This window comes from Scyliorhinus torazame, chromosome 2, assembly GCF_047496885.1.
Source record: "Scyliorhinus torazame isolate Kashiwa2021f chromosome 2, sScyTor2.1, whole genome shotgun sequence".
Taxonomy (NCBI): domain Eukaryota; kingdom Metazoa; phylum Chordata; class Chondrichthyes; order Carcharhiniformes; family Scyliorhinidae; genus Scyliorhinus; species Scyliorhinus torazame.
Window position 1 is genome coordinate 28,351,752 of NC_092708.1, and position 19,809 is coordinate 28,371,560.

The 19,809-nt window shown below is 45.1% G+C and overlaps 1 protein-coding gene across 2 annotated transcripts in view; it reads right to left on the reverse strand.

Moving 5' to 3' along the window:
• The window catches only part of slc49a4 (solute carrier family 49 member 4), a 99,024-nt gene that overhangs the window by 26,515 nt on the left and 52,700 nt on the right, over positions 1 to 19,809 (reverse strand). Inside the window, exons 5-8 of one of the 2 annotated variants that reach the window (XM_072469939.1) lie at positions 17,223 to 17,322; positions 16,322 to 16,389; positions 2,132 to 2,259; positions 175 to 357 (exon numbers count right to left, since the gene is read on the reverse strand). In XM_072469939.1, the coding sequence (XP_072326040.1) occupies positions 175 to 357; positions 2,132 to 2,259; positions 16,322 to 16,389; positions 17,223 to 17,322 (479 nt within the window). Of the gene's footprint in view, positions 1 to 174; positions 358 to 2,131; positions 2,260 to 16,321; positions 16,390 to 17,213; positions 17,323 to 19,809 lie in introns of both variants that reach the window. The other variant, XM_072469934.1, reaches the window with a different exon arrangement.

Sequence of the window (19,809 nt, forward strand, 5' to 3'; positions counted from 1 at the left end):
TTCGCTAGGCAAGACTGAATTCCTTGCATCCATAGTGTTTACTAGGAGAATCTTGCATGACACAAGAAAAAGTCAATACACATTTACTCAGATATTTAGATCACATTTTAAAGTCTAGAAAGAATTAATACATGTAAAATAAATTATCCATGAAAAGAAAATGTTTAAAATTACCTGTATGATAAAATGCCAGGAACATTAATAATAATCCCATGAAGACATTGCTCAAGAAGGTCACAAATCCACAGGTTATCCCCTCAGGCACTGGATACACAGTCTCCACAAGCAGTTCAAAGAAGAAGGGAATACTGCTGGTTATGAATACTCCAACTAATATGCACGATGTATATAATGTTGCTGCAATGACAAAAAAAAATAGGTTTGTGAGAAAAATAATCCAACAGCTACACTTGCACCAGCGAGTGACATGACCATGCTATCAGACGCAAGCACAAAGGCAAGTAGTAGGAATTCACTAATCATTTCTCTTCCTCCCCAACGAGGAGCTTGCGTTGCAGGTCCAGGAGGTTGGAAGGGGCAGAGAAAGAAAGAGTGTAAACAGGAGTGACAGAAAGAAGAGAGCACAAAAGAAGATGAAAAGGAGGGAAACACGAGAAAGAATGAGGGAGCTTTAACATTGGCTTGATCCATTTCTTCTCTCACTCGCTTATTGTGTTTAATAAATGTTGTTCATCTTATAACTTCCAATCCTGAGGATGGGTCTTTGGACATGGAAACTTAGATTCGCTGACTTTTATTCCCAGATATCAGATTGTTCTAAATTGAAGTTAGTAATGAGAGATTTTACAAGGTGAGAAAGGTACACCTAATTCTATTCAAAACAGGTGATAAATATTTCTCTGATCTATCAAGGGAAGCATTTATTAACAAGCTGAAGGGCATAATGAAGGCACTCTTCACATTGAATAGCTTAAAATAGGCAGAATTAAAATCTGGAAACAAAGCGCAGTTTACACAAACTAATTGAAGGAAGCTTGTTCTTTAAAGCAGGGTTTTTCAAAGTGCGGGTCGGGACCCACGGGTGGGTTGCAGTCGGGTGTTGGAAGGTCGCGGAGCAATCGGCCCCACCGTTCCTGTGGTGGTCACAATCGTGCGAGAAGCGCCCCACGGCCGGTATCGGCTTTTAAATGAAAAGAAATTAGGCTATGTCGAGTCTTTCAGCCAGAAGCGGTAGCAAGGTAGCACCCCCCACTTACACTTGGTGTCAAACGTCTTCTATGTACTCTTTTTGACGCCAAGTCACGGAGGAGAGCTTCTTCCATTTTCTAGCTGGTTTAGCAGAGTGATCTAAATTGCTGGCTTGTAATACAGAACAATGCCAGCAGCGCGGGTTCAATTCCTGTACCAGCCTCCCCGAACAGGCGCCGGAATGTGGCGACTAGGGGCTTTTCACAGTAAATTCATTGAAGCCTGCTTGTGACAATAAGCTATTATTATTATTATTATAGCTTCTAGCAAGCAAGGCTAGAAGCTTGCTATTAGCTTCTTGGATTGTGAAGATGAATTGCTTTCTTACAAGAGACGGCCATTGACACCAATAGGCAGTGTACCTACTGGACAGAATCTCATAACTGAATCTGTTGGAGAGAGCTGTTCAGGAGTGTCCAGGGCATTTCTAATGTTAGCTCTGTACAGAGCTCCAGGCCCTCTGGTTAACAGCCTACAAAGAATAAACTTAACTCGGGAACAAAGCAGTGTAAAGATGATTAATTGCGTTATGGTTTTGTCAATTGTGTGATGAGTGTTATATTCAGGGAAGTACTGGCAAATGAGCGAAGTTTCAGAATTTGAAAGAGAAGTGGTGGGCGAAAAATTCCTTTTGAAGTTAAGACCCCCTAGTCAGTTATTAACTTAGAGCTGACCTGTGGTACCACATTAAAAAGGTGTCAAAAGCCCATGAGGCTGTCAGCATCTCCCAGGAGTATCTCGTGCTGAGTAAAACAGGCATTTTGTTTCTATTGCCCTTCACGACCTACATGTGCGAGGTTGGATTTTCCTTTTCATAAAGATGGCACAAAAGGAACTGGCTGAAGTCTGCACCCGATATGCGCATTTGAAAAACACTGCGCTAAAGAAACCAGAATTGTGATTTATTTGCATGCATTAATACCTGGAGTTACAGGCAGGTGAGTAACACCTTTGTAGCAGGTGAGGGCAACCCATGCAGATGACAGCGTGGCTCCAGAGAATAGCAGGAGTAGGATGAGTTTTAGCACTCCTCTGAAGAAGTCTGCAAATCTGCAATAATAAAACATACAAGATAAGTCTCTCCAGAATTGCTGAATTCAACAGGGTGTTATGATCCCAGTTAATGTTATAACTGGACAGGAAGGTCCAAGAATGGAACCCTGGCTCAAAAGACCAGAATTATTTTTTACTTTTTAAATAAAACTTGGATGAACAGAGTCACAGGACCATTATTAGTTTTAACAAGAAAAACCATTTCATTAAACATGAAAATTTGGATTATAATACAATACTCCTTTACTCCCCCCTTACTTTAACAAATACACACAGATTTAAAGATTAACATGGATTATATATGAAGTATATCTTAAGCTACAATGGTCTCATTAACACAAGTCCCCTTTAAGCACACATGATGACTGTGGTCAAATACACGGATGCAGCTCTGAACCCAAGTTAGTGTCTATGGATTTCTCCTCACAATCCCCCCAGATGATGATCACTTGAGTTTTCAAACTCCCAAAATACATGCTTTAAAATAGTCTCTCATAATAATGCTTTCCCATGGCAGCTGGCATTCCAAAATCCAGACCAAGTTTTGCAAATTACTGTAGAACTCGTCTCTAGGCCATTAACGAGGCATAGGCTTGGACATCTGCCTTCGTCCCCCATCTAAGCACCGGCGAGTCCGATACTCCAAAAATGGCCACCAAAGGGCACGGCTCCAGCTTGATACCCCAAATTCCCAACATACTGTCACAAAGAGACCTGGAAGCTCACAAGCTTGGAGCAATACCAAAACACATGTGTATGATTTGTTGGCTCCCTAGAGCACATATCCTTCACCCCTAAGAAGAACCCACTCATATGCATCATTGTCAGGTGCGCCCTGTGCACCACTTCGAACTGGATCAAGCTTAACCTAGCACATGAAGAAGTGGAGTTGACCCTGGGAAAAGCCTCACCCAACACCTTCCCCTCAAAAATCAAACCCAATTCACCCTACCATTTCCCTTTTCTTCTTCCAATGACACCTGCTCCATCGACAACATCTGCCTGTAAATATCCGAAATCTTACCCTCCCCAAACTCAGCCAAGGACGGGGCCCTGTCATAGAGTGAGGGCGACCGTGCAAGGTGAAATAAAGGATGCTCCTTACGTAGAAAGTCGCGAACCTGCAAGTACCTAAATACAGTCGCTCTCGGGAGCTGGAACTTCTCTAAAAGCTCATCCAAACTAGCAAATCTACCTTCCAGAAATATGTCCCTCAACCTCACCAAACCATTCCTCGCCCATGCCCTGAATGATGAAAGCTATGGTTCCTGCAAATCGGAGCCAACAGCGACAGTGAGCCCAGTTTATAATACTGCCTAAACTGATTCCAAATCCTCAAGCTGGCTGTGACTATCGAAGTGAATCTTGCAGGGAAAACGTGAGTGGAGCAGTAACCAGGGCCCTCAGACCCGACCCTATGCACGAACCCTCCTCCATCTGCCCCCATATAGAATCCGGATCCCTGAGCTACCCCCACACCTGATCAATATTTTCCGCCCAAGAGTAACATAACTGATTAGGTTGTGCCAACACCCCCTGACTGCCTACCCAATCATGGGCCACCCGAATTCGCAGATAATGGGAGCTAGTCCTGGTGGAATGAAACCACAATCTTCCCAGATCAGCTCCCCGGGGGTTCACCGAACAATATTCACTTTTGTCTAGATTCAGCTTGTACTCCGAGAAGGAGCAAAAACTCTGAGCAGCTTCATTATCTCCTCCACATCGGGAGAGTGGGTTTGTGATGTATATTAGCAAATCATCCGCATATACGGACACTCTATGCTCCCTCTCCCCATGTTCTATCCCCTTCCATCTGGTGGAGAACCTCAACACAATGGCCAGCGGCTCAATTGCTAATGCAGACAGAAATGGGGGAAATAGACACCCCTGTCTTGTACCTCGATTCAGTTGGAAATAACCTGAGCTCAGGGCATTAGTGCACACACTCGCGATGGGGACCCTGTACAAAAGCCTAATCTAAGATATAAAGTTTGGTCCAAAGACACACCTTCCAAGGATTTAAAAGCAGTACCCCCACTAAACCCTATCAAATGCTTTCTCCGCGTCCATCAAAATAATCACCACTGGCTTGGGCTCGAAGGAGGGCGACAACACAACATCTAACAATCTCCGAATGTTGGCTGACAACTGCTACCCTTTACAAAACCAGTCTGCTCCTCTGAAATTACCCCAGGGTGGCAGGGCTCCAAACGCATTGCCAGCACCATCAGCAACGAGTGCCAGCGTTTTACAATGAAATTGGTTGCTATGACCCACATTCAGTGGATTCCTTGACCTTTTTCAGGATCAAGGAAATCTATGCCTGTGCCAACGTGGCTGGCAACACTCCCCGGCACACAGAATCATTAAACATATCCAGCAGAAGCGGGACCAACTCACCCGCAAACGGATTGTAAAATTCAATAGGGAATCCATCCGGAGCTGGTGATTTGCCCATCGGCATTAACCTAATACAGTTCATGACCTCCTCCCAGCTTTATCAACGCCTCGAACTGCTGCCTTCTCTCCTGCTCCACCTCCGGGAAGGTCAACCCATCCAAAAAACTGCATCATTGATGATCTCTCTTCTGGGGGCTCTGACTTATACAGAACTCGGTAGAAGGGCTCAAATGCCTCATTAACCTTCTCTGGGGCAGAAACCAACCCGCTGCCCGATGGGACGAATGGCCTTTCCTGCGCTGTATTTTTCTGTGATTCGGTAATTAAGGAATGCCGTATCATCCCATTTCGAGCGTACACATTGACCATTACCATCGACATGCCCGCCAATGACCCATTAATGTTTACCCCCCCGGGTCTACTAATATATTAATCGCCAAAAAGGACACCCTCTTATTGATCAACACAGTGACCACTCGAGCTCTAGAATCAAAACCTGAATGATAAACTTGCCCCACCCAGCAACCTTGTTTGATCTGTGATTCCCAAATAGATCTCCTGTCGAAAAAAACACATCAGCCTTCAAACTTTTACGGTGCGCAAGCACCCGGGGAATTTTTACTGGGCCATTTAACTCCCTTACATTCCAAGCTATCAACAGGAAAGGGGCCTCTTACCTCCCCACAACCCAGGATCACCCATATCCACTCTGTGAGGCAATCCAGTAGTGCCACAGTCTGCACAGCTCCAGGCCCACCCAAGACGGTCACCATACCCCCCCGCATTGAGTCAGCACAAAGACAAAGAAACCATCAGCATTCTAACCCTCTAACTCTCAGCCCAACCCCACCTCAATTACCAAACAACCTACTGAACAAAATAATAATAATAATCGCTTATTGTCACAAGTAGGCTTCAATGAAGTTATTGTGAAAAGCCCTTAGTCACCACATTCCGGCGCCTGTTCGGGGAGGCTGGTACGGGAATTGAACCCGCGTTGGTCTTGTTCTGCATTACAAGCCAGCTATTTAGCCCAGTGCGCTAAAAAGCCCCCCCCTCCCCACATCTCTACCTCCCATCCCGAACAAAACAGAAACAAAAAAATCTAAGCTCATTACCATTACAAAAAAAAACCACTCCCAATGGTAACAAGCTGCTGATATTCCCCCTTTTCCGTTTGCTAGCTTTACAGGTAGCAGTGTAACCCCAGCGAAGGGTAAAATAAAAGACAACTAACCAATATATCGGCAATCAACCCATTCCCAGAATCAGTATCACAGAATACTACAGTGCAGAAGAGGCCCTTCAGCCCATCGAGTCTGCACCAACGCCTGAAAGGCCCTGATCTGCCTACCTAATCCCACTTGCCAGCACTTGGCACATAGCCTTGAATGTTATGGTGTGCCAAGTACTCACCCAGGTACTTCTTAAAGGATGTGAGGCATCCCACCTCGATCACCCTCCCAGACAGTGTATTCCAGGCCTCTGGGTAAAAAAGCTTTTCCTCAAATCCCCCCTCACTTGAACTGGTGTGCCCTCATAACTGACCCATCAACCAAAGGGAACAACTGCTCCCTATTCACCCTGTCCATGTCCCTCAAAATCGTGGACACCTCAATCAGGTCACCCCCTCAGTCGTCTCTGCTCCAGAAAAAACAACCCAAGCCTAGCCAACCTCTCTTTATAACTTAAATGTTCCGACCCAGGCAACATTCTGGTGAATCTTCTCTGCACCCTCCCCAGTGCAACCACATCTTCCTACAATGCGGCGACAATAATGGCACGCAGTACTCCAGCTGTGGCCTCACCAAAGTTCTATACAGCTCCATCATGACCTCCCTGCTTTTGTAATCTATGCCCCGAATAATAAAAGCAAGTGTCCCATATGCCTTTTACATCACTCTATTAACCTGCCCTTCTGCCTTCAGAGATATATGGACAAACATGCCAAAGTCCCTTTGTTCTTCGGAACTTCCCGGTATCAGACCTTTCATGGTATACTTCCTTGTTAAATTACTCCTACCAAAGTGTATCACCTCACACTTTTCAGGGTTAAATTCCATCTGCCACTTATCCGCCCATTTGACCATCCCGTCTATATCTTCCTGTAACCCAAGGCACTCAACCTCACTGTCAACCACCCGCCCAATCTTTGTGTCTCCGCCAACTTACTGACCCTACCCCCCACAGAGTCATCTATGTCATTTACATAAATGGCTAACAATGGGGGGGCCAGCTCAAATCCCTGTGGTACCCCACTGGTCACTGGCTCCCAGACACTGAAGCAGCCGTCTATCATCACCCGCTGTCTCCTACTGCTAAGCCAATTATAAATCTGCCTTATCAAATCATCCTGTATCCCATGTGCATTTGCCTTAATACGTCTCCCATGTGGGTCCTTGTCAAAGGCTTTGCTGAAACCCATGTAAATTACATCCTTCATCTATACACTTGGTTACATGCTCAAAAAATTCAATCAAATTTGTGATGCATGACCTCCCTCTGACAAAGTCATGCTGAATCTCCCTGATCAAACCTTGCCTCTCCAAGTGGAGATAGATTCGCTCCTTCAGAATCTTCCCCAGTAGTTACACAAACACTGACGTGAAACTCACTGGTCTGTAGTTCCCTGGTTTGTCTCTACAACCTTTCTTTAAATAGTGGGACCACATTAGCTGTTCTCCAGCCCTCTGACACCTCCCCAGTGACCAGAGAGTTATTAAAAATTTGAGTCAGAGCCCCAGCAATATCCTCCCTCACCTCTCACAACAGCCTGGAACACAATTCATCTATACCTGGATATTTGTCCACTTTAAGCCCGTCAGCACCTCCAATACTTTGTAACTCCCTATGACAATTTGCTCAAGAACCTCACAATCTCTTTCTCCAAGTTCCATAACTATCTCCTCATTCCCTTGAGTGAAGACAAATGTGAAATATTCGTTGAACACCCTACCAATGTCCTCTGGGTCCACCTACAGATTTCGCCTTGGTCCTTAATGGGTCCTAACTTTTCTCTAGTTATCATCTTCCCATTGATATACTTCTAGAATATCATACCAAAGTACCAAATACCAAAGAAGTACCATACCAAACTTTAATACAGAACAGCAGGGGAACATAAACCCCCAACCCCCACCCCACAAACAACTCAAACAGTACAACATACAAACCCCAACTTTGCCCAGAAAAAACACCCAACAACAAAGCCCCATGACACCCCATGTCCTCCCCCACAGTACAAAAATCCCACAACAAATACAGATACACTGAACAATTATCTAACTTCTCAGTCCTTCAGCACTTTAGTTCACCCCCGGTCTATGTTTCTTGAGGAACTCATCCCCTGGTGCAAAGTAGTAATCTCTCTCCTGGAAAGCCACCCGAAGATGAGCCGGTACACCATCAAACCTCATATGACTCTTGTACAGCGCGGTCTTGGCCTTTTTGAACACCGCGCACCTTCTCACCAGCTCTGCCCCAATGTCCTGATATGGCCCTCCCATCTACAGTCTCGATGGTCTTTCCTCCACCCCAAGACCCATTTCTGGTCTTGGTACCTGTGGAAACTGACAATGATCGCCCATGGTTGTTCTCCAGATCTGGGCTTCTGCCTCAGTGACCGATGGGCCCGGGCCAATTTGGGAAGGGACAGTAACACCACCCCATGCTCCTCTATCCTCCGGCCATTTTTCCCAAAGCCCCCTGAATAGGAGCCAGGGCCCTCTCCATTGCCTTCCCCAGGTCATCACAGACAGCCTGCCGCTGTTCTTAAATTTGTCTGTCAAGAAGCTTGCCAACGTCTCAGTCGACCTCGGAAAGCCGACGCAGCAGGAGCCTCTGCCATGTTTCCCCCCCACCAAGGCTCGAGGGACATCTGCGTCTGACAACGATCCCTTACCTTGTACTTGTTGGGCATTACCTTTGTGAGGGGACACTACCCTATCAAACTGAATACATTTCCCCCCCAAAAAACACAAAAAGGGCCGAAATCAAAGTACCCTGGCAGGAGCCGCCGCATGTGCGATTACTCACCACATAGATGCCGCCAGAAGTCTGCCAAAGTGCAATCATTGTAATACAGGTAAACATGATACCTAATCAAGAACAAAGAACAAAGAACAAAGAAATGTACAGCACAGGAACAGGCCCTTCGGCCCTCCAAGCCCGTGCCGACCATACTGCCCGACTAAACTACAATCTTCTACACTTCCTGGGTCCGTATCCTTCTATTCCCATCCTATTCATATATTTGTCAAGATGCCCCTTAAATGTCCCTATCGTCCCTGCCTCCACTACCTCCTCCGGTAGTGAGTTCCAGGCACCCACTACCCTCTGCGTAAAAAACTTGCCTCGTACATCTACTCTAAACTTTGCCCCTCTCACCTTAAACCTATGCCCCCTAGTAATTGACCCCTCTACCCTGGGGAAAAGCCTCTGACTATCCACTCTGTCTATGCCCCTCATAATTTTGTATACCTCTATCAGGTCGCCCCTCAACCTCCTTCGTTCCAGTGAGAACAAACCGAGTTTATTCAATCGCTCCTCATAGCTTATGCCCTCCATACCAGGCAACATTCTGGTAAATCTCTTCTGCACCCTCTCTAAAGCCTCCACATCCTTCTGGTAGTGTGTGTAATCCACACACAGCTAGGAACAACAAACAAATGAATGATCAGTAATAGGTTATGGCAAGTTTGGAATGCTGGCCATAACAAAGTAAACAATTACAGAGGGTGCAGTTACAGTGGAAAAGGCTGGAATTATAAAATTCCATGACTTTGGGCGCTTTATGGAAATTTCCCTGACTTTTCCAGGGCTGGAAAAATTACATATGTATTCCTTGATGCTTGTAGATTTATATGACCTGCAGGAATTCAGATTCCCTCCGCTTCTTTGAATAAGCAGAGAAACTGGTCAGCATCGGTTTAATGTTTCATTCGAAAGTTGGTACCTTCAACAAAACAACATACTGCACTGAGGTCACATAATGCACTCAGGTTTGTCTTAGGGAGCCACAACCTCTGGCACATCGGCCACAGCTGTCAAGTGAGCCCAGCTGACAGACTTCCATGGATATTACTCACACAAAGAACATTACAGCACAGGAACAGGCCCTTCGGCCCACCAGGCCTGCGCCGTTCCAGATTCCTTATTTAGACCTACTAATCACCCAAATGATCTGTATCCCTCCATTCCCCGCTCGTTCATGTGTCTATCACGATACATCTTTAAAAAAAATAAATTTAGAGTACCCAATTGATCTTTTTGGGGCAATTTAGCATGGCCAATCCACCTACCCTGCACATCTTTGGGTTGCGGGAGCGAAACCCACGCAAACACGGGGAGAATGTGCAAACGCCACACGGACACGTGACTCAAGAGCCAGGATTGAACCTGGGACCTCGGCGCCGTGAGGCAGCAGTGCTAACCACTGCGCTTCGATACATCTTAAACGTTGCTATTGTGCCCACCTCCATCACCTCCACTGGCAACGCGTTCCAGGCACCCACCACCCTCTTAGTGAAAAAGTTTCCCTGCACATCTCCCCTAAACTTTCCCCCTCTCACCTTGAACCTGTGCCCTCTTGTAATGGAGTCTTCCACCCTGGGAAAAAGCATCTGTCTCTTCATCTTATCTATACATCTCAATTTTGTAGACCTCAAGCAGGTCTTCCCTCAGCCTCAGTCTTTCCAACGAAAACAATCAGAGTTTATTCAACCTCTCCTCATAGCAATATCCACTTTTCTCCTTTATTCATAGAAAAACTTCAAAATGCTTCAACTAAACAAAATAGAACTGGATTAGGAAGAAAATCTTTAGTGGGGCATGACTCGCATTGGAATTTCCAGTCACAGACCACTGTTCATGTACAGCCTATAAAGTAAAATCATAGAATCATACAGCACAGAAAGGAGCCATTTGGCAAATTGTGCCTGTACGGTCTCTTTAAAAGAGCTAGCGAAATTAGCACCAGTTCCCCTCTTTCCAATTAGTTCCACTAATGCTTTCCCTGAAAGTATACAAGTCAACAACTTTGAGTTAACATTTGTGAATTGCTCATAGGGATAAACAGAATAGACATTCAAGCACTTCCTCATCAGCTGATGATACAATCTCACACGTTGCCCACCCACCACCTCTAGCCGAGCAATGAACTCTTCAGGAAGCTATATATCTAATTTAAGTAAATTTTTCCAAGACCATCAAGCAAGCTCCAAGACACTGCTAGCCCGTAACTCATTTCAAATCCAATTGGCACCACACTTCCAATGCCTGGAAACATCACTTCATTTAGGAACCTATAACTATCAGCCCATCATTCTGGTGCTGGCTCTTTGTCAGAGCTATACAATTAGGCCCACTCCCCATGCTATTTCCCCAAAGCCCTGCAAATCTGATTCTTTTCAAGTGTATATGCAACTTTGTCGACGTTACAACAAAGAAAGCACAACAGTGCCTATACCTCCTCAGGAAGCTAAGGAAAATCAGCATATCCACATTGACTCTTACCAATTTTTACAGATGCACCATAGAAAGCGTCCTATTCTTGCTGCATCACAGCCTGGTATGGCAGCTGCTCAGCCCAAGACCGTGAGAAACTACAGAGAGTCGTGAACACAGCGCAGTCCATCACACAAACCCGCCTCCCACCCACTGACTGTCTACACTTCCCGCTGCCTTGGAAAAGCGGGCAGCATAATCAAAGACCCCCTCCCACCCGGGTTATTCCCTCTTCCAACTTCTTCCATCGGATAGGAGATACAAAAGTCTGAGGATTAACAGGTTCAAAAACATTTTCTTCCCCGCTGTTACCAGACTCCTGAATGACCCGCTTATGGACTGAACAGATCGCTTCACACATCTTTTCTACTGAGTAGCACTACACTCCGTGTGCTTCACCCGATGCCTGTGCCATTGTGTATTTATGTATGTCCTATGTTTTTTCATGTCTGGAATGATCTGTCTGGACTGTACGCAGAACAATACTTTTCACAGTACCTCGGTACATGTGTCAAGAAATCAAATTCAATTCAATTCCCCATGGCACTCCACTGGTGTTATCCAGCAAACGTAGCTAGAGATATTCGGGCAACCCAATATTATTTACTGAACAAAATAACTGTATTTGAAGAGGCTGCAGAGAAGAACAACAAGATTGATTAGAACGAGAAAGATTAAGAGAAACTTGCGCTTTACAGTCAGGAAAGAAAAATCATCAAAATATTAAATGTTCTCGATAAAATACACAGACTATTAGTTCAAAGGCAGAAAACTAGAACTACGAGAACATAAATGGAAATTAATTGTGTTGCCTGCTTATGGACAATAAAAATCTTTTGAGTGGTAATTTGCACATTAATATTTAAATAGAAACTATCAAGAATTACAGCCGTGCCACAGAACACATCAATATGTTTCTCCCAAAAGTGCAATGCAATTTAAATATAGTTTAATGTAAGTACTTGAAAATGCAATTAAAAATTATAACTTTACCAAAGAGAAAATTAATACAAAGACACCAACTGAAACCATATAAAGAGCCTCAGCTTTGTGCTTTTAACAAGTTCCTCCAACAATGGAGTTGTTTGCCTATTTAGGCTTCTTCCTTCCATGATGCAGTAGCACATATGAAGCCAGCATATGGGTGACCCATCAGGTTCCAGGTCTCTGCTATTGCTAGTCTGAAGATTACTCAAGTATGTGTGTGAACATAGGCCAGTGCAACCACTTGGCTGGGTACACATGTTATGAGGGTGTCTGCCTCCACCACGCTTTCAGGCAAATAGTACTTGACTCCCACCCGCTGGGTGAAAAGGTTTCCCCTCACATTCCTTCTAAATCTCCTGCTCCTTAGCTCTCTGCCCCATGATTGTTGATCCCTCCACTAAGGGGACTACGCCCCTCATAATACCACCCCCCCCCCCCCGCCCCCCCCCCCCCCCCCCCCCCCAAGGCCCACCCGTCAGTCTCCTCTGTTTCAAGGAAAACAACCTCAGTCTATCCAATCTCTCAATATAACTAAAACGTTCCAGCCCAGGCAACATGCTGGTAAATCTCCTCTGCGCCCTTTCCAGTGCTATCATATTCCTCCTATATTGTGATTCCAGAACTACACACAATACTCTAGCTGTGACCTGACCAGTTTTATACAGTTCCAGCATAACCTCCCTGCTCTTAAACTCTATACCTCAGCTAGTAAGACAATTATACCATATGCCTTCTTAACCACTGTATCCACCTGCCCTGCTACCTTAAGGAACTGGCATACGTCCCTCTGATCCTTGGTGCATCCCAGGGTCCTGCTGATTATCATGTATTCCCTTGCCTCGTTTGTCCTGCCCAAGTGCATCACCTCACACTTACCCACATTGAATTTCTTTTGCCACTGATCAACCAGTCTATACCCTCCTGTAATCAAAGGCTATATAAACTCCACATTATTTACCACCCCACCAATTTTCATATCATCTGCGAACCATCTGTGAAAAAACACCCCTCGACCATCACCCTCTGCTTCCTGCCACACAGTCAATCCTGGATGCAATTTGCCAAATTTCCTTGGATCCCGCAGGCTCTTACCTTCGCTATCAGTCACCTATGTGGGACCTGATCAAAAGCTTTGCTAAAGTCCAAGTAGGCTACGTCAAATGCATTTCCCTCATCTACACATCTGGTCACCTCTTCGAAACGTTCAATCAAGTTGGTCAGACATGACCTCCCCTTAACAAAACCATGCTGACTGTTCTTGATTAATCCCTGCCTCTCCAAATGCAGATTGGTTCTGTCTCTTTCCCCATCACTGAGGTTAGATTGACTGGCCTCCTTGAATAATGGTACCACTTTGGCTATCCTCCTGTCCTCTGGCACCTCTCCTGTAGCCAGAGAGGAATTGAAAATTATTGCCAGCACCCTGCCATTTCCTCCCTTGCCTTACTCAACAGCCTGGAATACATTTTATCTGGTCCTGGAGATTTATCTACTTTCAAGCCTACCAGACCACTCAGAACCTTCTCTCTGGCTATGTTAATTACTTGAATTTTATCACAGACCTTCTCCTGGATATCGATACCCACACTATCCCTCTCACTAGTGAACACCAACACAAAGTATTAATTTAGAACTCTACCTACGTCCTCCGGCTCCTCACACATATTACCATGATGGTCCTTAAAAGGCTCTGCTCTCTCACTAAGTTTCCTTGTACCCTTAATGTGCTTGTAAATCAACATAGGATTTTCCTTTATTTTACCTGCCAGCATCCTTGATGTCCACTTTTTGCTTTTCTAATTTCCTTTTCAAGTTCTCTCTTGTACATTCTGTACGCCTCGAGGGCTTCTGCTGTTTGGAGCCCTCGATATCTGCCATAAGCTTCCCTTTTTCTTTTTATCCAATGCAGTGTATCCCTTGATATCCAGGATTCACTGGATTTGTTGGTCCCACCCTTTTTCTTTATTGGGTGGCAGTAGCACAGTGGTTAGCACTGTTGCTTCACAGCACCAGGGTCCCAGGTTCGATTCCCAGCTTGGGTCACTGTCGGTGCGGAGTCTGCACGTTCTCCCCGTGTCTGCGTGGGTTTCCTCCGAGTGCTCCGGTTTCCTCCCACAAGTCCCGAAAGACGTGCTGTTCGGTAATTTGGACATTCTGAATTCTCCTTCAGTGACCTGAACAGGCGCCGGAATGTGGCGACGAGGGTCTTTTCACAGTAACTTCATTGCAGTGTTAATGTTAGCCTACTTTTGACAATAAAGATTATTATTGGAACATGTATTCACCCCATTTCCTTCTTGAATGCGTCCCACTGTTCTGTCACAGATTTACCCAAAAGTATCTGCTCCTGGTCCACTCTGGCCAAATCATATCTGATCTTATTAAAATCAGCCTTCCCCTCCCCCCAGTTTAGAAATTTAGGCACATCCTTGTCCTTCTCCATAACAATCTTGAACCTAATGGAGTTATGATATCTGTCTGCAAAATGCACCCCACACTTCAACCACATGATCGGCTTAATTACCTAAAATTTCCAGCACAGCCCCCTCTCTTTGTAGGACCTTCTACGTACCGGCTTAAAACGTTCTCCTGGACACATTTTAAGAATTCCACTCCCTCTAAACCTTTCACACTATGACTATCCCAGTTAATTTGGGGGAAGTTGAATTCCCACACTCTTACCCTATTATTTTTACACATCTCTGAAATTAGCCTACATATTTGCTCTTTTATTTCTCTTGGACTGTTAGTGGGCCTATGGAACACTCCCAGCAGTATAATTGCTCCTCCTTGATTTTTACGTTCTACCCATAAGGCTTCAATTGAAGAGCCTTCCAAGATGCTGTCCCGCTTTACTGCTGTAACTGATTCGTTCATCAAAATTGTGACAGCCTCTCCTCTCTTACCTCCTTCCCTGTCTCACCTGAAGATCCTGTATCCTGGAATATTGAGCTGCCAATCAATCCTGCCCCTCTCTCAACCATGTCTTAGTGACAGCAATAACATATGTCCTCATGTTTTAATTTGTGCCCTCAACTTATTTGCCTCATTCGTTAGACTCCTTGCATTAAAATACCATCCAATCTTGCAAAACTCGCGTGTCTTAGAATCATAGAATCTCTTTCATGCAGAAGGAGTCCATTCGGCCCATTGGGTCTGCATCGGCCCTTGGAAAGAGCACGCTACTTAAGCCCAAGCCTCTACCCCAACCCTGTAACTCCATCTAACATTTTGGACACTAAGGGGCAATTTAGCATGGTCTGTGGAGCTGTGAGGCAGCAGTGCTAACCACTGTGCCACCGTGCAGGCCGACTTTACTGGTCTAAACCTCTATGCCTTCCTGGCTCACTTGTTGGACATCCAGCACTTTGGGAAGATCCTGAGGTCATGGAAGACACTACGTCAAAACAAGCAAACAAAGAAAATTCTCGAATTACTCTGTCTGGCAACATTGGTGGAGGGAAAAATAGACTAAATGTTTCAGATCTTTCACCTTTCATTAGAACTGTCACCATCCAAACCCACAATCTCTAGAACCTGGAACTCCTCTAACAGCACTGTGGGTGTACCTAGACCTCATGGACTGCAGCAATTGAAGACAGCTCAACATCTTCCCGTGGCCAATTAGGGATTGCTAATAAACACTGGCCTCGACAGCAGAACCCACATCCCGTGAACAAACTTTTAAAAAAAGATACCGTGACCCAAAGGTTCTTGGATCCGGAGAAGAATAAATATTATAGCCCAGCTAGCCTACTCATCGGAAGGATTAATACGATTGTTTTCCTATGCAATATTCATTCCTTTGCTGGTTTCAGAACCTGGAGGTGACTCTGAGTGAACCTTGAGAGAAACAGCCATTACTTATTACTGAATACTTTTAACAGTGGTGTATAAAGATGTCTCCTCCTTATGGACTGTCAAACATACGAACAATATAATTAAACATTTTGTCCTTTTAAATATGGAGCATGTTTCAAGCCTAGCAGCGCAATGGTCACATACTGGGATTATCACATAACGCGACTTAATATGAAATGACACCCTAGAAAATTCCACTCACGCCAACCTTCTGATTATACGTCTCAAAAACGAAACCTGAAAGAAAAATCCATGCTTGGATGTATTACTAAAATATTTATGTCAAAAAATAAAGTTCACTGACCGTGCAATCAATATTCCGACAACACATCCGCCAATTGTTGACCAAAACCCAATCCAGCCAGCATCAACCTGGAAAGGTAAAAGATTAATGACCATAAAACACTAGGTTGCTTTCTGCAACATCTTCCAAAACAAGTTGCTATTCAAACATCTAAACCTGTTGCTTAGGAAGCATAAAATTATACAACGATACTGCACAGAAGAAAACCATTCAGCTCACAGTACTCCTTAGTAGATCAAGCCAACTAGCCCCGCTCCCCTGCTTACATAGATAATAGGAGCAGGAGGAGGCCTTTTAGCCCTTCGAGCCTGCTCCGCTATTTATCACAATCATAGCTGATCATCCAACTCAATAGCCTAATCCTGCTTTCGCCCCATAGCCTTTGATCCCATTCGCCCCAAGTGCTATATCCAGCCGCCTCTTGAATATATTCAATGCTTCTACCTTATAGCTCTAAAAACATTTCCTTCAAGTTTTTAAACCGGAAATTTGGAATAGAATCCTATTGTTAGATCTTCTTAAAACTCTGGGCCACAGATCACTTGCTCTCTGGTTTCTGGAAACGTAGTCCTCAATAAATGAACTCTCAGTGATTACTAAATGTGACCTTGCTCCCCATGTTTTCTATAACTCATGTACGGCTGAAGTACACAGCACTAAAGATTTTCTTTCACGAAACATTCATCTATTTGCTATTCTTCACACAACTAATTGCAAAAATCAAAACCCTTACACTCAGAGGCCCACATGAAACAAGAGAACAATGAAGTAACAACCTTGATGATTATAACTGGACCTGGGCACATCGCACTCTGAATCATTACGCACACTCTGTAACAGTTGGTTATGTTTGAGCTGTCTTAGACAAACAAGATCGATCCCAGTTTCTTACCTGGCTCACCTTGAGTGGTGTCAGAATTACGTCCAGTACGCCTGACCAGCCTGCTAATATTCCCAAAGGCATAGCAAAAGCCAGTGCAATCATCAGAAACCTGAAATTGCTGAGGTGGCAAAACAGAAAATTTAAACATTACTTTCAAGTCAGGCTTCTGGCACTAAATCAACTTGTATGCAACAATTGGCTTCAACCTGTTTTGATGCAGGTTTGTAATAAAATACATTTTTAAAAAAACAATTGTCTCATATTGCACAGGCATACTTGGGGTTTCTCTTCTTTATCACATTTTAGAAGCTTGAAGTATACAGTACTCCAGATGTGGTTTCACCAATACCCTGTAGAACTGCAGCAAAACATCCTGACTTTTATATTCCATTTCCCTTGCAATAAATGACAACATTCCATTTGCCTTTCTAATTATTCTAACTTTTTGTGATTCATGGATCCTGCTGTACCACTGAGTTCTGCGATCTCTCTCCAATTAAATATACTGCTTTTCTGTTTAACCTGCCAAAATGGATAAGTTCACATTTTCCTACATTATACTCCAAAAACTTTGCCCATTTACTTATTTTTAGTCCTTTGTAGCCTCCTTATGTCCTCTTCTAAAAACACTTACCTTACAGGAGCAGTCCTCAGAATTTCGGTGGGAGCAAAGTGCAGGGGCCTGTCGGGAGGTGAATTTTTGATTTAAAAACACTTACCTTACAGGAGCAGTCCTCAGAATTTCGGCGGGAGCAGAGTGCAGGGGCCTGTCGGGAGGTGAGTTTTTGATTTAAAAACACTTACCTTACAGGAGCAGTCCTCAGAATTTCGGCGGGAGCAGAGTGCAGGGGCCTGTCGGGAGGTGAGTTTTTGATTTAAAAACACTTAACTGGTCCCGATTCGGTTCTTCTTTTCTGGTTTATTTATTATTTTTTTAATATAAGGCGGGAACCAGAAGTTCGACTTGAGGACTTCTGGGAAGGTTCCCCCCCCCCCCAAACCAATAAATTCTGGTGGAGAGGAAACCCGAGACACTACACGTGTAGTGTCTCCCACCCGCCCTCCTCCTCTAACCTAATAATAAGGCCCATTGGTGTGAGGTAAGTGCCATATTATATATATATTTAAAAAAAATTTATTAACCAGAACTTGGTTGGAAGTTAGAGGGATGGCAGGGAAGGTAGTGCAATGTTCCTCCTGCAGGATGTTTGAGGTGAGGGATGCCGTTAGTGTCCCTGCCAATTTTACCTGCAGGAAGTGCAGCCATTTCCAGCTCCTCCAAGACCGAGTTAGGGAACTGGAGCTGGAGTTGGAAGAACTTCGGATCATTCGGGAGGCAGAGGGGGTCATAGATAGCAGCATCAGGGAATTAGTTACACCAAAGATTGGAGATAGATGGGTAACTGTAAGAGGGACTGGGAAGAAGCAGTCAGTGCAGGGATCCCCTGCGGTCGTTCCCCTGAGTAACAAGTATACCGCTTTGGATACTTGTTTGGGGGGGGGAAAAGAGACTTACCAGGGGTAAGCCATGGGGTACGGGCCTCTGGCACGGAGTCTGTCCCTGTTGCTCAGAAGGGAAGGGGGAGAGGAGCAGAGCATTAGTAATTGGGGACTCGATAGTCAGGGGCACAGATAGAAGATTTTGTGGGAGCGAGAGAGACTCACGTTTGGTATGTTGCCTCCCAGGTGCAAGGGTACGTGATGTCTCGGATCGTGTTTTCCGGGTCCTTAAGGGGGAGCAGCCCCAAGTCGTGGTCCACATTGGCACTAACGACATAGGTAGGAAAGGGGACAAGGATGTCAGGCAGGCTTTCAGGGAGCTAGGATGGAAGCTCAGAACGAGAACAAACAGAGTTGTTATCTCTGGGTTGTTGCCCGTGCCACGTGATAATGAGATGAGGAATAGGGAGAGAGAGCAATTAAACACGTGGCTACAGGGATGGTACAGGCAGGAGGAATTCAGATTTCTGGATAACTGGGGCTCTTTCTGGGGAAGGTGGGACCTCTACAGTGTAGCCACGTAAAATGGCTGCGTCCCGATTAATCTGGCCAAGACCCAGTTTGAAATGGCTAACCAGAAAGGCTGCTGGGAAAAGCAGGTAACAAGACACAAACAGGCAGCTGCAGACAGTATTGCACATTCGGCTCTGGGGAAGTTGGCCCAGATCGATACTCAGGGCTATCAACAGCCCATCAACCCAGGCATTTGCAGTTACATTCAGGACTTTTAGCAGCTCATCTATCCAGACATCCACAGTTAAATCGGCTATCCCCGGGAACAATTGCAACATATTAGCAATTGAATACCGGGCCAGACCTGTCGGCGCCTGCAGTGGCCGAAACAAAGACAGGTGAACGACCACCCCCCGATCGAGGAATCGCCTCGCCATTGGACACATCGACCCCAGGGATTGGGGACAAATCCAATCACTTGGGGCTCGGGGTCAAGGACCGCCCCAGGAGGCGGGAAGCCCCTGGGCCCTATAAAAGTGAGGGGCCAAGTTCAGATCTCTCTCTCTCTCTCTCCTCTTCGCCTGCTCGAGACCTTCGCAAGAACAGCAACCGGCAACTGTAAGTTTGAATCCAGCGATCGCTATCCGATAGA